Here is a 19616-nt window from a genome sequence, read left to right on the forward strand (position 1 = left end):
TTGTAATTAAGTTCATTTGTATCATCTTTTAGATTCCACATATAAGTGATATCATATGATATTTGTCTTTCTCTGACTTACTTCATTTTATATGATAATCTCTAGTCCATTCATGTTGCTGCCAATGGCATTATTTCATTCCTTTTTATGGCTGAGTAATATATATATATGTATATATGTATATATATATATATATATACATATATACATATATATATATATATATATATATATACCACATCTTCTTTATCCGTTCAGCTGTTGATGGGCACTTAGGTTGCTTCCATGTCTTGGCTATTGTAAATAATGCCGTATGAACAATGGGGTGCATGTATCTTTTCAAATTTCAGTTTTTGTCTTTTCTGGATATATGCCCAGGAGTGGAATTGCTGGATCATATGGTAACTCTATTTTAAGTTATTTTAAGGAACCTCCATACTGTTCTCCATAGTGGCTGCACCAATTTACATTCCCACCAACAGTGTAGGAGGGTTCCCTTTTTTCCACACCTCTTCAGCATTTATTATTTGTAGACTTTTTCATGATGGCCATTCTGACTGGTGTGAGGTGATACCTCATTATAGTTTTGATTTGCATTTCTCTAATTACTAGTGATGTTGAGCAACTTTTTATGTGCCTGTTAGCCATCTGTATGTCTTCTTTGGAGAAATGTCTATTTACATCTTCTGCCCATTTTTGATTGGGTTGGTTGTTTGTTTGTTTATATTGAGCTGTTTGTATATTGTTGATATTAATCCCTGTCAGTCTCATGTTTTGCAAATATTTTCTCCCATCCTGTAGATTGTCTTTTCACTTTGTATATGGTTTTCTTTGCTGTGCAAAAGCTTGTAAGTTTGATTAGGTCCCATTTGTTTACTTTTGCTTTTATTTCTTTTGTTTTGGGAGACTGACCTAAGAAAGCATTGCTATGATTTATGTCAGAGAATGTTTTGCTTATGTTCTCTTCCAGGAGTCTTATGGTGTCATGTCTTCCATTTACGTCTTTAAGCCATTTTGAGTTTGTATTTGTGTTTGGTGTGAGGGAGTATTCTAAGTTAATTGATTTACATGCAGCTGTCCAACTTTCCCAATACCACTTGTTGAAGAGACTGTCTTTTCTCTGTTGTGTATTTTTGCCTCCTTTGTTGAAGATCAATTGACCATAGGTGTGTGCCCTCTATTCCTTTCTCTTGATCCATATATCTGTTTTTGGGCCAATACCACACTGTGTTGATTGCTGTGGTTCTGTAGTATTGTCTGAAGTCTTGGAGAGTTATGCCTCCAGCCTTGTTCTTTTTCCTCAGGATTGCTTGGCAATTCTGGGTCTTTTGTGGTTCCATATAAATTTTAGGATTCTTAGCTCTAGTTCCATGAAAAATGTCATAGGTAATTTATAGGGATCACATTAAATATGTAGATTGCTTTGGGTAGTATGGTCATTTTAACAATATTAATTGTTCCAGTCTAAGAGCATGGGATATCTTTCCATTTCTTTGAATCATTTTCAGTTTCCTTTATCAATGTTTCATAGTTCTCAGCATATAGGTCTTTCACCTCCTTGGTCAGGTTTATTCCTACATATTTTATTTTATTTTTTTATGTGATTTTAAAAGGGATTGTTTTGTCAACAAAAGAAAAAACAAAAACCACATGATCATCTCAATAAATGCAGAAAAAGCATTTGATAAAATTCAGGATCCATTCATGATAAAAACTCTCACCAAAGTGGGTATGAAGTGAACATATCTCACCATAATAAAAGCTATTTATGACAAACCCACAGCCAACATAATACTCAGTGGTGAAAAACTGAAAGCTTTCTTGCTAAAATCTGGACCAGACAAGCATGCCCACTCTCACCACTTCTATTCAACATAGTATTGGAAGTCCTAGCCATAGCAGTTAGACAAGAAAAAGCAATAAAAGGTATCCAAATTGGAAGGGAAGAGGTAAAATTGTCATTATATGAAGATGACATGATACTCTATATAGAAAACTTAGACACCACACAAAAACTATTAGAACTGATAAACAATTTCAGCAAAGTAGCAGGATACAAGATTAACATACAGAAATCTGTTGCAGTTCTTTACACTAACAATGAAAAATCAGAAAAAGAATGATAAATTCTTTTTATTTTCTTCCAGCATATTATGACAACACCATATTTCATAGAGTTGTACCTGGTTTTATAGTCCAAGGGGGAGATCCTACTGGTACAGGGACTGGTGGAGAGTCTATCTATGGAGCCCCATTCAAGGTGAGACTGAATATTTTTTATCTATTTTCAAGTCAGCTTGGATTGCTTAATCAAAAATGATTGTGCCCCATAGAAGAAAATGCATTTTACATTAGTGCACAAAATCGGGTCTATCATATATTTAGGATTATACAGAATAAGAGCAACACTTACCCCATCAAGCATTCTTTCTAAGTTGTCTTGTCACAACGTTTTACGCTAGATTGAATTCAGATGGAGCTAAAGGTGGTAGTGAGGAAAATGTGAGTCAGAAAAAAAGACTATATAACAGATTTCCCGATATCTGACTGTATCTGATCTCGGCAACTTTGTATGTGTAAAACATTTCTAGAACATTGCATATGCCATCCTATTTTAAAACATTTTATTTAACACTGTATAGAATTTATATTAATCTGCTTGAACTGCTATAACAAAATACCTCTGACTGGGTGGTTTAAACAATAGGAATTTATTTCTCACAGTTCTGGAAGCTAGGAAGTCCAAGATCAAGGTGCTAGCATACAGTTCTGTGAAGCTTCTCTTCCTGGCTTACAAATGGCTGCCTTCTTGCTGTGTCTTCACATGGTGGGGAGAGAACGTCCTGGTGTTTCTTCCTCTTCTATTAAGGGCACCAGCCCTACTGGATTAGGACTTCACTCTTGTGAAGTCATTTAACCTTTTTCATCTTCTTATGGGCCCTATCTCCAGTACAGTCACATTGTAGGTTAGCGCTTCAACATATGAACTATGAGAGGACACAATTCAGTCCATAGCAGAATTCATTTTAAATTGTACACAATAGACCTCTGTAGCACAAAATGCATTCTGTAACAAGAAGTCAGAAGGGGAAACAGAAGGAAGAAGCAACATAAAAGTTAGAAGAGGTGTGGCTTTTAATCAAGAATAGGTCAGTGTTTTGTTAACTGCCAACATAGATCTAAAAAGAAAAAAAGTTAATGTCATAATTAAGATATAAAGGATAGCAGGGGGTTCAAGTAAAAGCTAAAAGCAGGGTTATTTATTAATCTGATGGTATCAATATTATGTTCTTTTAATGAGTAAGCATCAATAGCTCTTAAAATATGTGAATTTTTAAAAACTTCAAATTTATACTAATAAGATAGAGTATCTGGAATTTCCTTTAATTTTATACTGGGTTACTGTATGATTCTTGAGAAAAATACTTGAACTGTTTGCTTTGATTTTCATATGATAGTGGCCTTAGAGCATGTGAAATGGTTATAAAAGAGTCTCAAATGTCACTGTTAGACTATTTTATATTTTACAAAATTGAGATATCTCATTATTTTAGAGCCTCCATCTGGTAGGAAGCATTTCTTTATTCTATTATTTGGTTTAACAGAATAGCTCTTTGTGACAATTCCTTTCTAAATTGAGATTTTTGCTCATTATATTCAAATGATACAGATATCTTGGTAAGTTTTTCAATTAGGTCATTTTTAATACAGTATCCAGAGTTATGATCCTTTGAGTTCAAATCCCTTGAGATGAATTTATTAAGGAAACAGAACTTCCTTTCTGAAAAACATTGATTACATAACATGGCTGTATTATAAATGAGTCTAGTATCAGGTCTTCTATTAACTAAGAGACTAATGTATATGTTATGTAACCCTACCCTAGCAAGAAAACCACCTTAGAATGGCTTGCTCCTGCTCTTTTGAAAACTGTCAAGTGGGACCAGTGCCAGTTCAGAGAGGATTCAACTTAGGACTTTAAAAAACACAGTGAAGCACATAACATAATCATACTAGATTCCTTGAATTAAAAAATAAGAAGAAAACAATTGTTTCATGACATTTAGAATGGGGTCAGGAAGGGAATAGTTGAAGACTCTGTAATGATTCAAAATTACAAAAAAATAGAAGGGTCTAAAAGCTTAGATGGCTTTGAGGGATGAGAAGAATAGGGAAATGACTCAGAAATCCATTCCACTTGAGTACCCTTTCTCTGTGTAAGTAGTAAGCTTTCCACAAAATAGGCTAAATTTGTGGCTGAGTATATTTAGAAGATACTTACAGGCTAGTGAAGTTTAATAGAATTGAAGGAACCGTAGATATTGGATTTAATTATATATGAAAATCAGTTAAATAAAACTTCAGCATTTTTGGTTAGAAGTTGTATGGGACCTTGCTTGTTAGCTGAAATATGAAGGGCCTTATAACTGAGGACATTCACTAAATCTTTTTTTTTTTTAATGCTTCAGGATGAATTCCACTCACGGTTGCGTTTTAATCGGAGAGGACTGGTTGCCATGGCAAATGCTGGTCCTCATGATAATGGCAGTCAGTTTTTCTTTACACTGGGTCGAGCAGATGAACTTAACAATAAGCACACCATCTTTGGAAAGGTTCGTATCCAGTTATCTTAAGCTTCTATGATATATATGATCAACTTATCTAAGAGCTGCCTTCATAAAAATATTCCCTAGGATATTTATTTATTATTTCTAAAAATGATGGAATACTGTATATTCCTGTTATAATAAACTATGAGGAACCACCTGAATTTTTGTGTGTGTTTTTCAAACAAGTCATTGGTTTTAACTTTAAATTTTTCTGTTTTCTAAAATTGTATTAATGGTATTATTAACTATTACGTCACTCAGCTGATACTGTTTTAAAATTTTTAGAAAGACACCTAGGTAATAACATTTAGTAGTTTACAGTTTATTTTGTTAATGATGAATTCCCTTCAGTTTAAAGTGGAACTCGTGTTAACATTAAAACTTTTTTAAAAATAAATTTATTTATTTTTGGCTGCGTTGGGTCTTCACTGCTGCACCTGGGCTTTCTCTAGTTGCGGCGAGCGGGGGCTACTCTTCGTTGCAGTGTGCGGGCTACTCATTGCGGTGGCTTCTCTTGTGGAGCACACAGGCTGTAAGCACGTGGGCTTCAGTAGTTGTGGCTCGCGGGTTCTAGAGCACAGGCTCAGTAGTTGGGGCACATAGGCTTAGTTGCTCCACGACCTGTGGGATCTTCCTGGACCCGGGATCGAACCCATGTCCCCTGCATTGGCAAGTGGATTCTTAACCACTGCTCCACCAGGGAAGTCCCAACATTAAAACTTTTTACCTGAAATATTACTTTGAACAATACCTATTTAATCCTGCTTACATTTAACATCATATCAGAGATTATCATTTCCATAGAATTTTCAATAGTTTTCTTTAAAAGGGATTCTGAAGATTTTTTTTTTCTCATGCTTCTCCCTTTTCATAAATATTCCAGTATTTTCCCAGATAGTTTTATTAAGGCTTAGGCGTGTTAGACATCACTAGTGCATCAGCTCCCTCTGCTGGTTCAATAAGAATGGTTTCCCCCATCCTAGACAAAAGATGAAAAGGGAAAGAACACACTTAGCACAACTGGAAAACTGGTATTATTTTAGAACTTTTGAGAAATGTTGAATAAGAGGAGTCATGCTAAAAACATGCAATACAGTATTGTTGCTTAATACTTAACGTGGATTAAGAAATATGCATTGGTGCATTTGAGCCACTCCAACACAGGTTGTCTGATGTTCACAGATTTTCCTTCCTATTATTTACAAAAAATAAGTATATAATAAAATGAGATTTATGTTGCCATTCTGCACCACTGTTTACAATTGATGTTATATAACTTACACATTAGAGACAATGTATAGCATAGTGGTTACAAGTCAGAATGGCTGTCATTGTCGGCTGTATAACTTCTTTGAACCGCAATTTTCTTATCTGGAAAAGCAAGATAATGATAGTACCTACTTTTAGGATGTTTTGAGGATTAAATGAGATAATGTCTTTTTAAAAAATTCCATTTCTCTTTTATTTGATATAACTTCCAGGGCTTAGAAGTTATCTGGGTTATATTACTCTTTCGTAACCTTACTAAAAGTAAAACAAACCAAAAGTGGAATCATTGGATGTTCTGTATAGGATTCCCTGAAATATGTATTTAGGCCACGCTAGCAGACATGGGACGACCTCTAAAAACAATTAACTTTATCTCTTTGGAGAATGCCTTTAATAATGTCTGCAGAGCACTTACCACATTGTTATTGTTATTTGCTTGTTCTACCCTATTCTAAAGTGTAAATTTGTTTATAATGTTTGAACAAAAAGTAGTCATTCAGAAGGAGGTTATTTGGCATTATATTTTTAATAAAAACTGACATTAAATATATATTGGAAATTTCTCAGAAATCTTACTGAGGGATTAAACTTCATCAATGCCTTTTCCCCTTAGGATGATGTTGCTTTTTTATACTATTTAATGCATATACTCTTACATAACAATATGAAATTCCGTTTCAGTTATTTAAAAAATATTTTCAAAAGTCCTCCCTTATTTCAAAGAATGAATTTACTATTTTTCAATTAAATTTTCTTCTTTATTTGTTAGATTACAGGGGATACAGTATACAACATGCTGCGACTGACAGAAGTAGACATTGATGATGAAGAAAGACCACGTAATCCACACAAAATAAAATGTTGTGAGGTAGGAGCATGATTATTATGAGATACATTACTTAAATTATCACTTAAGAGAAATTGATTATTTGTATTGTTAAATTATCAGATGAAATTAACATCACTACTTAGATTTTATCTCTGTAATTTAGTCGCAGTTTCTGATTAAGAATTTTTTTAATTGAAGATTTCAAATTAAAAGATAAAACTTCAGCTGGTGATCCAATGAGTGCAATACTGGACTCATAATGGAAAGCTGGATGAATTAGGTTTATTTAGCCCAGTGAAGTGATATCTTAGGTAATTTAAGAGTGATTCTTCATTGAGGAAACAAGGACCTTAGAGCATTTGATTTGGAGTCAAAATACCTGAGTTTGTCTCTCTTACTATGTGTTATGTTTTCTTGAATATTTTTCCCTTTTGTAAAATAGGGATAAAATACCTTTTACTTAATAGCATATTGGATTACTGGGAGAATCCAGTGAGGCCATGTAAGTGGAAGTATATATCATTATGCTTGTAGCGGTTATGTGAGGAAAAATTATAGACACTAATGGCAACATAATTAAATATTGGTTTTAAGTTTTTGTGAAATTTTATAAAATTGAATCATGTTTTCAAAATATTTCTTTCCATAGGTTTTGTTTAATCCTTTTGATGACATCATTCCAAGAGAAATAAAAAAGCCAAAAAAAGAGAAACCAGAGGAGGAAGTAAAGAAGTTGAAACCCAGAGGCACAAAGTAATAATCAGAGTAGAAAGATTTTCTCCTCAGCTTGAAAAGCAACACTGATTCATTTAGTTCACTTTATTTCCTTTAGTAACAATTGTTTAGTAGTGAGAGGGAGGTCGGTTTGGACCAAGAGGTACTATCTAAATTATGTTGTGTGTGTGTTTTTCTAAATGTACATTTCTTATATTCAAATACAATATATAACTTTAAAAACTTAAGGTAAATAAGTATTGTCTGAGATGTCCATATGAAATCTGTGTTAAAAAGTAGGTAAATATTTATGATCACTACAAGACTTATTTATGTAAATGAGTTATTGAGAAATTTTTTTTTGTTTTTTACTTGTTTTTCCATTAATATATGCTCAGGATAAAGAACTTGGAAAGTAAAGTATGAAGGATATAATGACCACCTAGTTACATTATTTAACTTTTCACTCTTATTTTTTGGTGCTATTAAAATAATCTTATTATAAATATATTTAAACATAGAACTGTTTCTGTATTATTTCCTAAGGATAGTTTTCTAAAAATAGAAATTTCTTCTTTTAATAAATTTCAGTAATTTGTGAACAATATTCTTTACATTATTTTGTCTATTTTATTAAAATAGATATCAGAGAGTTGGATTTCAACTTTTTTACTGAACTGTAGCATCATATTAGGGATTTTATTGTACTTATAAGTGTTAGAGTCAGACAGTTTTAAGTATAATACTGCCTACCCCAGTTATAAGAAGCAAAGTTTATTAATCTTTCTGAGCTTCAGTTTCCCCATCTTATAAAATGGAGATTTATAATACAACACCTGGTTATAATGAAGATTAAATGAGAAGGGGAATTTGAAAACACCCAATAGTGTAGGTATTCAATATATATTCATTTCTTTTCTTGATATCCTACAATGTAAGTAAGTTAAGTTGCTATTATTAAACTGTCACATATGAACCAGACACTTTAATAAGCAGTTGATATCTTGTGGCAAAATAACTTCTTATACAGCTTTATATTTGATTTCCTTTTATTTTTAATTATTTATTTAAACTAATTTATTGGTGAAAGGTCACTGTCACTATATTCAGATATAATATTCCATAATTGTGATTTATCTTGATAACAAGCCCAAAAGTTGGATGTTTTTGTTTATAATTCATAGCAAATATAATAGGGATGATGTGGTAGTTATTGATTATATCTAAGTTTTGAAATGAAATTCCTCTTTTGTGGCCAAATCTTTTATTTTTCCAATATTTGAAAGGAGAGTTTTAATAACTTATTATTTATCTTCCTTGTGATATATTAATTTGAAGGCTCAAAAAAGACAAACTTGATTTTTCTTCCCATGTACCATTTGGTTAGCTAAATTTATTGCTTTTTTTGACAATTTTGTTTAACTTATTAATTTTAAAATATTAAGATTGTTTTGGCAGACACTAGATAAATTGCTTCCCATTTGTAGTACTCTAAGAGTTATATGTTTATTAGTTTTTTAGAAATCCCCATTTTGCTCACCAGTTTTGGTAAATATAAAAAGCTTTAATTATTTCTGTCATGCTTGACTTAGTGTATTTAATGGTTCTATTGCTTTGAAAGTAGGATATTTATAAGTTTTGTTTAACTTTTTCTTCCTAAATTTTCTTTCTTTAATTCTTTTTCCCTTTTTTTTTTTTTTTCTTTATTTCTGATCAGAAATTTTAGTTTACTTTCATTTGGAGAGGAAGCTGAGGAAGAAGAGGAGGAAGTAAATCGAGTTAGTCAGGTAAAACTCTTAATTTGCCCTTTGTTCTGAATTATAAAAGAGATTAGGGTCTATATCTCACTCATTTTTTAATCTCCTGTTATACATAGCACCGCATGTTTTACATGGTACACATTCAGTAAGTGTTCATTGAACCAATTCATAAAATGATTAGTGGTCCGTAATATTTGCAACTTCTGAGATGATTTGAGATAGTTTTTTTTTTTAATCTGGCATTTTTAAAAATCAGTTACAACTAGAGTTAAAGAATGATTTAATTTTGTGATTCAGATTTTAATTATGCTTGGTTTAATTGGATTGCCAGATGATTTTGTAATTATCATTACTGTAATAAACAGTGACAGACCAAAGCTCTTGTATTCATTTTAGTATTATTTATATGTATTTAATCATTTCATTAATTCTCATCACAGCTCTTTAAGATAGGAATTATCATTCCCATTTTACCTATGAATAAATTAAGGTATTAATAGGTTGTAATTTGCTCAAAGTCAAATAACCAATAAGTAGCTAGAGCTGGGAGTTGAACCTACATCTGTCTCACTATAAAATCCATGTCTCAAGATTATACATTGCCTCCTGTCCTTTATCCCACCAATGCTCGCCATAGGCCTTTAAGTATGGTTTTCCTCAATATCACTTTCATCACAGTACTCATTGCTGAAACACCTACAGTGCCCCACCATTTTTTAAAGCAGTGATTCTGACAAATATGCCCCAAGAAAATCATCTTCAAGGGTTTTTACTCCCCCAAATTTTCGTATGTTTCTTTTTTTTTTATATGTCTTTCTTTCTTAAAAATTAGTGAACACTGAGACCTAAAGGATAAGATTCAAAGTCTTTACTGTAGTATGTAATTAAAACTCTGTAGCCTAGTACTACCTTACTTGCTTGATGTAGTCACCTGTTTCTTACTGACACTTAAAATAGCATCGACTTAAAAGCACATTATTTTTACCCTTATCTTAACTTCTTTATCCACATGCTTCCCTCATCGTTGAGCCTGGTTTTGGTAGGCTAATATTGGGCATATAGTAAGCACTCTATTTATACCCCTTGCATTAAAACTGAATTAAAATGGACATGTATAAGAAATATTTAGTCTTTTTTTTTTTTTTTTGCTGTCTTCAGTATCCTTGATTGATCTATTTGATAGCATGGATTCAGTTACCACACGTATACTAACATTCTGAACTCTAGGAGACAAGGCCAAATATTTCTTCTGGGCTCTTGTCCCTCATTCTGAGTTGCCTTTAGGAAACATCTCTATTTTAGATATCAAAATTAAATCCATCTTTACATGAAAACCTCCTTTTCCTATTCCTTATCAACATCACCAATCACTCTGTCACCCTGGTATCTCAGAAGTCATAGTCAGTATACTAGTCTTATATTATTCATGATTCAAATTTGTCCCTAATCAAAATGAAAGATTCACTGTATGTCATGATCCTGCAGGTATATTTGTAAATGGAAAAAATCATGAATGTTAGATCTGGGAATTGCCAGGATTCCTTTTCACTGATGTTTTGTGAAGATGTCAAGTTTCCTTGCATATCCATGCCTTCCCCAGTGTCCCCCCCACCCCTTTTTTTCTTTTGCTTGGAGTGTGTGCTCTCCTTTATTTGGCTAATTTTTATTTTTCCTTTTAAAATTTCCCTCCATTATTAACTCCTCACTACCTCTACCTCCCTCCCCAAGACAACTTTCACCCAGGCTGAGCCATCAAACACGTGTTATACTGCGTTGTAATGATTTTTCTTCTTATCTGTGCTAAGTATTTATTTTATGTAATCTCTATAACAACCATGTGATATGGCTGTTACTGTTCCTGTTTTGTAAATGATGAAATCAATACTGAGATGTTAAGTTGCTTGCCTAAGACTGTGTAATTAGGAGGTCGTGGAATCAGAATTTTGACCTTAGGTTTCTATAGCTATTAAAGCGTCTAATGTGATTTTGAATGCTGCCAAAGCTGCCTCCTTCTAAGGGACTTCTCTGGCGGTCCAGTGGTTAAGATTCTGAGCTTCCACTGCAGGGGACCCAGGTTCCATTCCTGGTCTCAGAACTAAGATCCCATATGCTAAGCGGTGCGGCCGGAAAAAAAAGCTGCCTCCTTCTAAAAGGCTGGCAAGAAATTTCACTGGTAGCATAACATTCTGTGGTGGGGGGCAGCTCAATGCAGTCAGCCCACTGCCCTTCCCTAACTTCCGTAGGGTCTTGGATAGTACTAAGTTTAGCAGCCTTGTAGAGCAAGTGTAGGCAAAAGGAATTTTTCTGTGAATCCTTTGTTGAATTAAATTTCTGGTCTAAAATAACTTTTGTGCACAATTACTTTGAGATTGACTCTACTAGGAAATTAGTTTGAATTTTTTCTATTGGTAGCAACAGCATGTCCTAAACGTTTGAAGCATATCTTCCTCCTGCTGCTTACTTTTGCACAAAGTAAAAAAAGAAAAAAAAATAATGTTTAACTTCTACTGAATTATAGTGAACTGGATACTCCAAAAGCAATTTGTGTTTGCTACAAGGTTGAAATGTGAAAGATACCACTGTAGATAGTTCTAGCTTGCTTTTTATGTTTGCTCTTAAACCTGTAAAACACTTTAAACAGTAGAAAGACCAAGTAAATTCTTTCCTCTCTGCCAAGAAAATTGCAACCCACAGTCCATTATCAAATAAGTAGGATAACTCTAGTATGGTGTCATCACAATTCTCTTATCTGACTTTTAAATTGAGGGTGCTCTGTGATAAAATTATCAAATGTTTGTTTCAGACTCTCAAATCTGTATCTCTAGGCTGACTTACTTTTCTTTTCTCCAGCTGCCTACTAGACATCTCTATATTTAAATATCTCACTTGTTACCCAAGCCCTAGCCAAGGCTTAATTCATTATCTTTTCTTCCCAAACTTCCCCCTGTTCTGTGACTTCTCTTTCTAATTCCCTGGTATCAGTGCCCCCTAAAGAAGAATTTTGGATTTATTTGACGTTTTTCTTATTTTTTTTTCTTGCACAACCAGTTAGTTGAACTGTTCTACCAATTTTTCATCCATGGCGTATCTCAAATCTGTTTTTTCTTTTTAATTTATTTTACTATTACCCTTGTTCCAGGCTTTATTATCTCTAGCCTGGGCTGCAGCCCTAGTCTACAGACTGGTCTCCCATCTCCCTTCTCTTTTTACCCTTCCACTCATTACTATCAGAATAGTCTTCCTGAAGCCTGATTAAGATGTTATAGTTGCTTTCTGTTGACTATAGAAATAAGGCCAAATTCCTTGGCCTATTATTTCAAGCTTCTTCTTTCATGACTCCCCTTTGCCAACTCTGTCCTTCAGTCTAATGCTTCTTAAACTTCCTTAGTAATAAAAAAATCACTTGTAGTACTTTAAAAAAAAAATTAAATTCCTAGACCCCATCTCACACCTACTGAATCAAAATCTCCGAGGGAGAAACCTGAGAATCTGTACTTTTAATGAATTCACTGGAAATCTTATCTGGGAAATGTAGGAAACACTGTGTTAACAGATCTGAAATATTTGCTGTTCTACATATATGCCTTGTATTTTCCTTTTTGTGTGTCTTCGTTCATGTTCTTTCCCCTGCCTGAAGTGTTCTATCCCACTTCTGAATGTCGAAGTCATATTTATTTTCAACACCTAGAACACTATCTTTTCTAAATGTCTTTTCCAGTTTTTCTTAATCTTTTCTTTTTCTGATCTAATGTCTACCTTTCTTGTGATACTTATATTTTGCTTTTAAAAACATTCTTTTTGCTTTATTACACAAGAAATGTATGACTGTGTTCTTGTTGTATAGTATTCAAACATTATACCCTTTTCTTTCTGCCTTATTAATTTTGTAGGGTCCTAGGCTGTGAGCTCCTTCATGGTAAACTTTGTGTCATCTTTGAGTGGCAGTGTGTTGCAGTAGAAATAGCATGGATTTGGGATTATACAAACTCATATTGACACTTCACTTTCTATAGATAGTCTGCGACCTTGAATAACTTAGTCTCTCTGAGTCTCCATTTTCCTTTGTAACATGGCAATAATATTTACATTTACATTTACAGTTGTGAAATAAGGATACAGATAGTCTTTATTTTGATGTTATGCAATGGAAAGATGGTTTCAAAAGTCAAATGTCTTAAACTGTATGTTATAAATTGTATTTTATTCTCAGAGAGCTAAAGAATATCAGTCACTAATATGATCGTGATTATCACACAGAAGCTGCTGCCCTCATACTCAAGTAGTCTAGAGGGCTAGTGAGAAACTTCACCAGTTCAGCTTCCTGAGAGAGGAAGCCCTAAGCACAGCAGTGCGGATGCAGTGCCCTTCCTGAGCGCTCCCACAGGGTTCTGAATAGTAGCTTGAACGGCCTTGGAGAGCATGGGTGTATATCTGTACATCGTGACCCACCAACAATCCACTCTCCATATGTGAGTGGGTCTTGAAGCACCATGCAGAATCTTTGGCCTACCGAATTTAGCTGTTTTGTGTGTTCATATAATGGAGTCATGGGTAAGTTTAGCTTGAGAAAAGAGAGCAACAATAAGCAAAAATTGTTGAAATTTACTGGCTTAAAGAAAAGGACATTTCTCTAGAGGGCATGAGATAAATTCTAGAGAGAACAGAAAAGGGAGTGTGTTTTGTTTATTTTGCTTTTGTACTGTTCTTCAGACTATGGGCATCCTTCAAATACATTTTACCTTTTGGGTGAAATGAAACTTTGACCAGAAAAGGGAAGGAAGGCTAGCCTGAGTATTGGAAAAGTGTGACTGAATAATATATATATTTTTAATTTAACCTTACTGTTTTTAAGTGTAAATAACTAGAGCCAAAGTCAAATCAGTGTCTTTCACAATGACTGAGAACAATTTGCAGTTTCAGTGGTTGCATGAAATTAAATATTTCTAGAGGGCTTGAAAATAATTGTTTCATTATTCATTTGCTTATCAAGTTTCTTTTTCCAGTGACTCCACAGTGTTAATCTTTATTCCAGAACCTAACATCACAAGTTAATAATTGGTAAAGTCTGAATTGAGGCTTTACTTTATGTGGAAGGAGAAATAAGGTAGAGTCCCCTCTGGTTTATGGATTATCAGCATGGGATTACAGACACTGCTTCACCCCACTCATTATTCATGACAAGGTGCCTCTCTCCCATGGCTTAGCTTTCTTTCGTTATTTATTTCAGTATCTTTCTACTACCTGATAAAATCTCTTTTAGAATAATAGAATTTTATAGCTCAAAGGGATCTAGTCCAACTTCCTTTCTTTATAGATGAGGAAACTGAGACCCTGGTTAAGTGACTGGCCAGACTGACTTCATTTCCTTTTTGATAGGATTGCGTGATAAGAGGATGCCATAATAACATATCTTGAGTTCAGGAAAGCACATTGTCAGAGTCTCTCATGATATTCTTGTGGACAACATGAGGAAATGTGATCTGGGAGATAGTACAGTCAGATGGATTTATAGCTAATTGAATACTTCTGCCCAAAGAGTGCTTTGTTGTCAACCTGTGCCTGATTATTTGAATGAATAAGTTAAAATGTAATAAGAGTACGTGTATATTCTGTACTTTCGTTTAATGAAATCAGCTGAATAGGTATAAGACTTAATAGCCTGTAAGCCCTAGTTGAATTACTAAGAATGAAGTCTCTGGAATAAGGAATTTAACATTCTTTGCATTTGGGGGGGATCACATTTGCAGCATTTTGTTCAGTTCTGAACACATTTAAGAAGGATACTGACAAACTAGATGTGTCCAGAGGAACACAGGGTCATGAGGAGGATGGGGATGATGCCAAAAAACATCTTACTCGGGGAATGCTTAAGGACTAGATATACTTTGGTGAAGTAAAAACTAAGTGAAAATGTGATCCTAAGGCTTCAAATATTTGAAAGGTTTTTATCTGGAAGATCCTCCCCTTCATATTGCTTTCTTAAATAACAGTTTCATTCAAATGTCTCTGTTGGTTTCAAGTTCATCCCTGAATCTTTGTGTATGACTTAAATACAAATGTCAGAAAATATTTTTCAAGTATAAGCTACAATCAGACAAGTAGTTTTCTTGAGGCGGGTTAAATGGTAGGTGTAGTATAAAAGTGTCTCAATAGCTAAATTTGAAAATAGTGATTAATTTGTGCCACATTCACATTGATACACAATATTTCTTACTACAGTATATGTTAGCATTTTAACTTCAAATCCAGTTATAAAAAAGCTATTTTCTTACCCAGAAAAAGGTATATCAATAGAAAAATGCATCACTTTTGAGAATAAAGAAGGTCTTTATCTTATTCTCATTTATCCTGTGAAATTTAAGTTTCCCCAAAATTTGGGAGGTGGGTTGGGCATGACTTGGAGAGTGCTGCTAGGCCATTTGTACCGAGGTTGTCAGAAGTGTTAAATAGTCCCTTTTTTTAAAAAAAAATTTTTTATTTTTTGGCTGCAGTGCATGGCTTCCGGGATCTCAGTTCCCTGACCAGGGATTGAACGCGCACCCTCAACAGTGAAAGCACAGAGTCCTAACCACTGGACGGCCAGGGAATTCCCCAGTCTATTTTATAAAATGTTTTTGCCCCATTAAATTGTATTAAACTTTGATTTGGTTATCTTTCTAGTTGCTTATATTTAATTTTTTAAATGTTAATATATTTGTAATCGTTTCATATTTCTGCTGTAGCAAATTACCATAAATTTAGTGACTTGAAGCAAAACAAATTTAGTATCTTACAGTTCTGGAGGCCAGAAGTCCAAAACAGGTTTCACTGGGCTAGATATCGAGGTGTTGGCAGGGCTGCCTTCCTTCTGGCGGCTCTGAGGAGAATCCGTTCTCTTATTTTTCCAGTTTCTAGAGACTGCCTATATTCCTTGGCTTATGACTCCATCTTCAAAGCCAGCAATAGCAGGTCAAGTCTTTCTTATCTTTCATCATTCTGCACCTGACTCTCCTGACTCTCTCTTTCTTATAAAGACTCTTGTGATTACCTTGGACCCACCCTGATAATCCAGGGTAATCTCCTCATCTCAAAATTCTTAACTTATCTACAAGATCCCTTTTGCCAAGTCAAGGAACATACTCACAGATTTTGAGGATCAGGAAGTGGACATCTTTAGGGGCTGTTACTCTGCCTACCAATTTATTTGTATCTAAACTGTATGGAATATTCCTGATAACAGCAATTGTTTGTAGTTCATGTTTAGTTCTAGAAGGTACAACTAGGATTAGTTGGATGGTTGAAAATTACACAGATTCTTTTTTTCTCCAATTAGAGAGAGAGTTGTCCAATAATAGAAGCCATTTTAAAAGGGGTGATTTTCTTGTGTGTGTGTGTGACTATTAAGCTCCTTTCAGGTGTGGAGACACTGGTTGATAGTCAGCAGTAATGTTAAGGAGATTCCTGCATTGTGTGGAGACTAGATTAAGTGGCCTGTAAGATCTTTTTTTTCCCCCCAAACTACTAAATTTTCCGGTTCTGTGCTAAAGGTCACAGAATGTAATAGGGTTCATGAGAGAAACAGTGTGTGTGTGTGTGTGTATATATATATATATATATATATATATATATATATATACACACACACACATATATATGTGTGTATATATGTATATAAACACACACATATAGGAGAGGGGGAGAAGTAGAGATTAAGATTGATAGATTGCTTGAGTTTTAGGAATTGGCTCGTATGTTTGTGGGGGCTGGCAAGTCTAAAATCTGTAGAGTAGTCCAGCAAGCTGGAGACTCAGTGTGGAGTGAATGTTACAGTCTTGAGTCCAAAATTTTCAGGCTGGAAAGTCAGGCATAATTTTTGTGTTACAGTGTTGAGGCCAAATTGCTTCTTGCTTGGGAAAGTCTTTGCTCTTAAGGCCTTCGACTGATTAGATGAGGCCAGCCTACATTTTGGTGGATAATATGCTTTACTCAAAGTCTACTGATTTAAGTGCTAATCACATCTAAAAAAAACTGTTTCATAGCAACATCTAGGCTGGTGTTTGACCAAACAACTTGGGTACCATAGCATAAAATTAACCATCACACAGAGGTAGTTAGAGGTTGAGACTCAGACCTTCCCACTTCTTGACCAGTGTTGTTCCTCTGTACCACTATGCCTCTTGCTTTCCTTCTTTCCACTTGTACTGTTTAGTTTCCACTGTTTCACTGCCTCTATGTTCTTTGGTGTGAAGTGGCAGATAATATAATTTTCCCACATCCCCTTTGATGTTCATTTTCAGATTTGCTTACAGTTTTGAATTTACTGTGGCGCTTCTTACATTGTGTTCACTAAATATATTTAGTATTTTGTTCATCCCTAAACTCTTTAATGAGCCAGCTGCTTTTATATAATTTTTTCAAAAATTGTTTTAAAATATATTAGGTGTTTGTTCTTCCTCTAAAATTATTGTTACCTGATGGTATAAATAACAACCTTGAAATAGGTCATTCAGAAGGAGTAGGCATGAAAGAGAAATATCTGAATTCATTTTTATCCTCTTTGAGACTAACTATCCCCAATTTCTACAGCTCTTCCACAATTTGTTTTCTCTGCCTGCAGGATTCAAAGTCTACTGTAGTAGGAAGGGACATCTAAAAAATGGCTTTTGATCATATATTTCTATGTTAATTTAAAACATTAATTAAAATTTGAAATGGTAATGATTATTCAGAGTAATTAGTTTCCTTCTATTGTAAAGCTGGCCTCTCACTGTGTGGCCTCTCTTTGCGGAGCACAGGCTCCGGACGCGCAGGCTCAGCAGCCGTGGCTCACGGGCCCAGCTGCTCCGCAGCATATGGGATCTTCCCAGACCGGGGCACGAACCCGTGTCCCCTGCATCGGCAGGTGGACTCTCAACCACTGTGCCACCAGGGAAGCCCTGTAAAGTCTTATTTAAAGTTAATGTAAGACAAGTTTCTTTTTTTCCCTTTAAGCTAGTTTAAGTTTTGGGAGATAAACAAGAACCCATTTTTTTAATGTTAATTAAGCTAACAATTGTAAACTAACATTTACAAGTAAATGAAATAGTAGAGCTTGTTAATGGACCAAGAGCCTGGAGACCTGAATTCTAATCTTACTCCTGTTATTTATTAGTGCAACTCTCATTTTCTGATATGTTACTAAGAGTCTGGACAAGAGGGCCTGAGGCCAACTCTGGCTGTAATGTCTTTGAGACTCCCATTAGGGAGGCACATGGGGAGAATTAATAAGGGACTATTTCTTAGAATAGATGAAAATAAACATTGATGGCTGAAGACACAAGAGGAAGAAATTTTAGGAAGGAAAGCATGAAAAAAAGATATTCAAGTTTTATTCTAGTTGAGGTCATTTTATATTCACTTGTACACTTTTGTACATATCTCGTTTAGTTCTCTTGTATGAAGTAAGCAAGGCTGCTATTATTATTTCCATTTTGTAAGCAGAGTTCTGAGGTCGGATGAGGTCATTCTCTTTCCTCAAATGGTACACGTTTTGGACTAAAACCCATAGAATTACTGAATACTAGATTTTGAAACTCATTTGGTCCAGCTCTTATCTTCTTTTCCTGTGTTTTTTGTACTATACCATCTTCTGGGTTTTGAACAGTTTTCATTGTTAGACAGACATCAAGTAATTCTTTGATGTTTTGTCTTTTTATTACTCCTTGGTTTGTGTAAGGTTATGGAATTAGAAATATATTTTAATTGCATAATTCAGATTCTACGACTTTTTAAAATTACAGATAATAAGATCTTTAGATTGGGCTTCCCTGGTGGCACAGTGGTTGAGAGTCCGCCTGCCGATGCAGGGGACACAGGTTTGTGCCCCGGTTCGGGAAGATCCCCCATGCCGCGGAGCAGCTGGGCCCGTGAGCCATGGCCACTGAGCCTGCGCGTCTGGAGCCTGTGCTCCGCAACGGGAGAGGCCACAATACTGAGAGGCCTGCGTACCGCAAAAAAAAAAAAAAAAAAAAGAAAAATAGTATCTTTAGATTAACTGTTTGAGAAAAATTTTTGTTTTGCCTTGTGAAACTAGACTATAAGCATGTTTAAACTGATTAGGTCTTGAAAATGTGGAGTACTCCATGTTAATACAGAAATTTAAAAATCCATTATTTTCATCATGGAAATAAATTTCTGAAAGTATACATCTGCCTCAAAGTAAAGCCTGTCAAATTTAGAAGTCTGTTCCCAGAGCTGTTAAACAGTCAAGAATGGGGCTAAAGGGAAAGAGGTATTTTTACCTCTCTGTATTTTTAGTTAACACATTTTGTGATGAATTTTTCAAAATAAAATGTTCCTTCAAAATAGAAAGAAATTTTCCTTTCTTCCTGTCAACTATAACCTCATACTCTTCCCTCTTACATGATTAGTTGAGGGGTGGGGATGGTGAGCAGCTTTCCACCTCGAGATACAAGG

The 19616-nt window shown here is 34.5% G+C and overlaps 1 protein-coding gene across 1 annotated transcript in view; it reads left to right on the top strand.

Moving 5' to 3' along the window:
* CWC27 (CWC27 spliceosome associated cyclophilin) overlaps nucleotides 1-19616 on the top strand; it is a 225279-nt gene that overhangs the window by 17765 nt on the left and 187898 nt on the right. Inside the window, exons 3-7 of the mRNA XM_065873991.1 lie at nucleotides 2148-2260; nucleotides 4470-4613; nucleotides 6649-6747; nucleotides 7358-7461; nucleotides 9140-9209. Of these exons, the coding sequence (XP_065730063.1) occupies nucleotides 2148-2260; nucleotides 4470-4613; nucleotides 6649-6747; nucleotides 7358-7461; nucleotides 9140-9209 (530 nt within the window). The remainder of the gene's footprint in view (nucleotides 1-2147; nucleotides 2261-4469; nucleotides 4614-6648; nucleotides 6748-7357; nucleotides 7462-9139; nucleotides 9210-19616) is intronic.

Source organism: Phocoena phocoena, chromosome 3 (assembly GCF_963924675.1).
Source record: "Phocoena phocoena chromosome 3, mPhoPho1.1, whole genome shotgun sequence".
In the NCBI taxonomy this organism is placed as follows: Eukaryota; Metazoa; Chordata; class Mammalia; order Artiodactyla; family Phocoenidae; genus Phocoena; species Phocoena phocoena.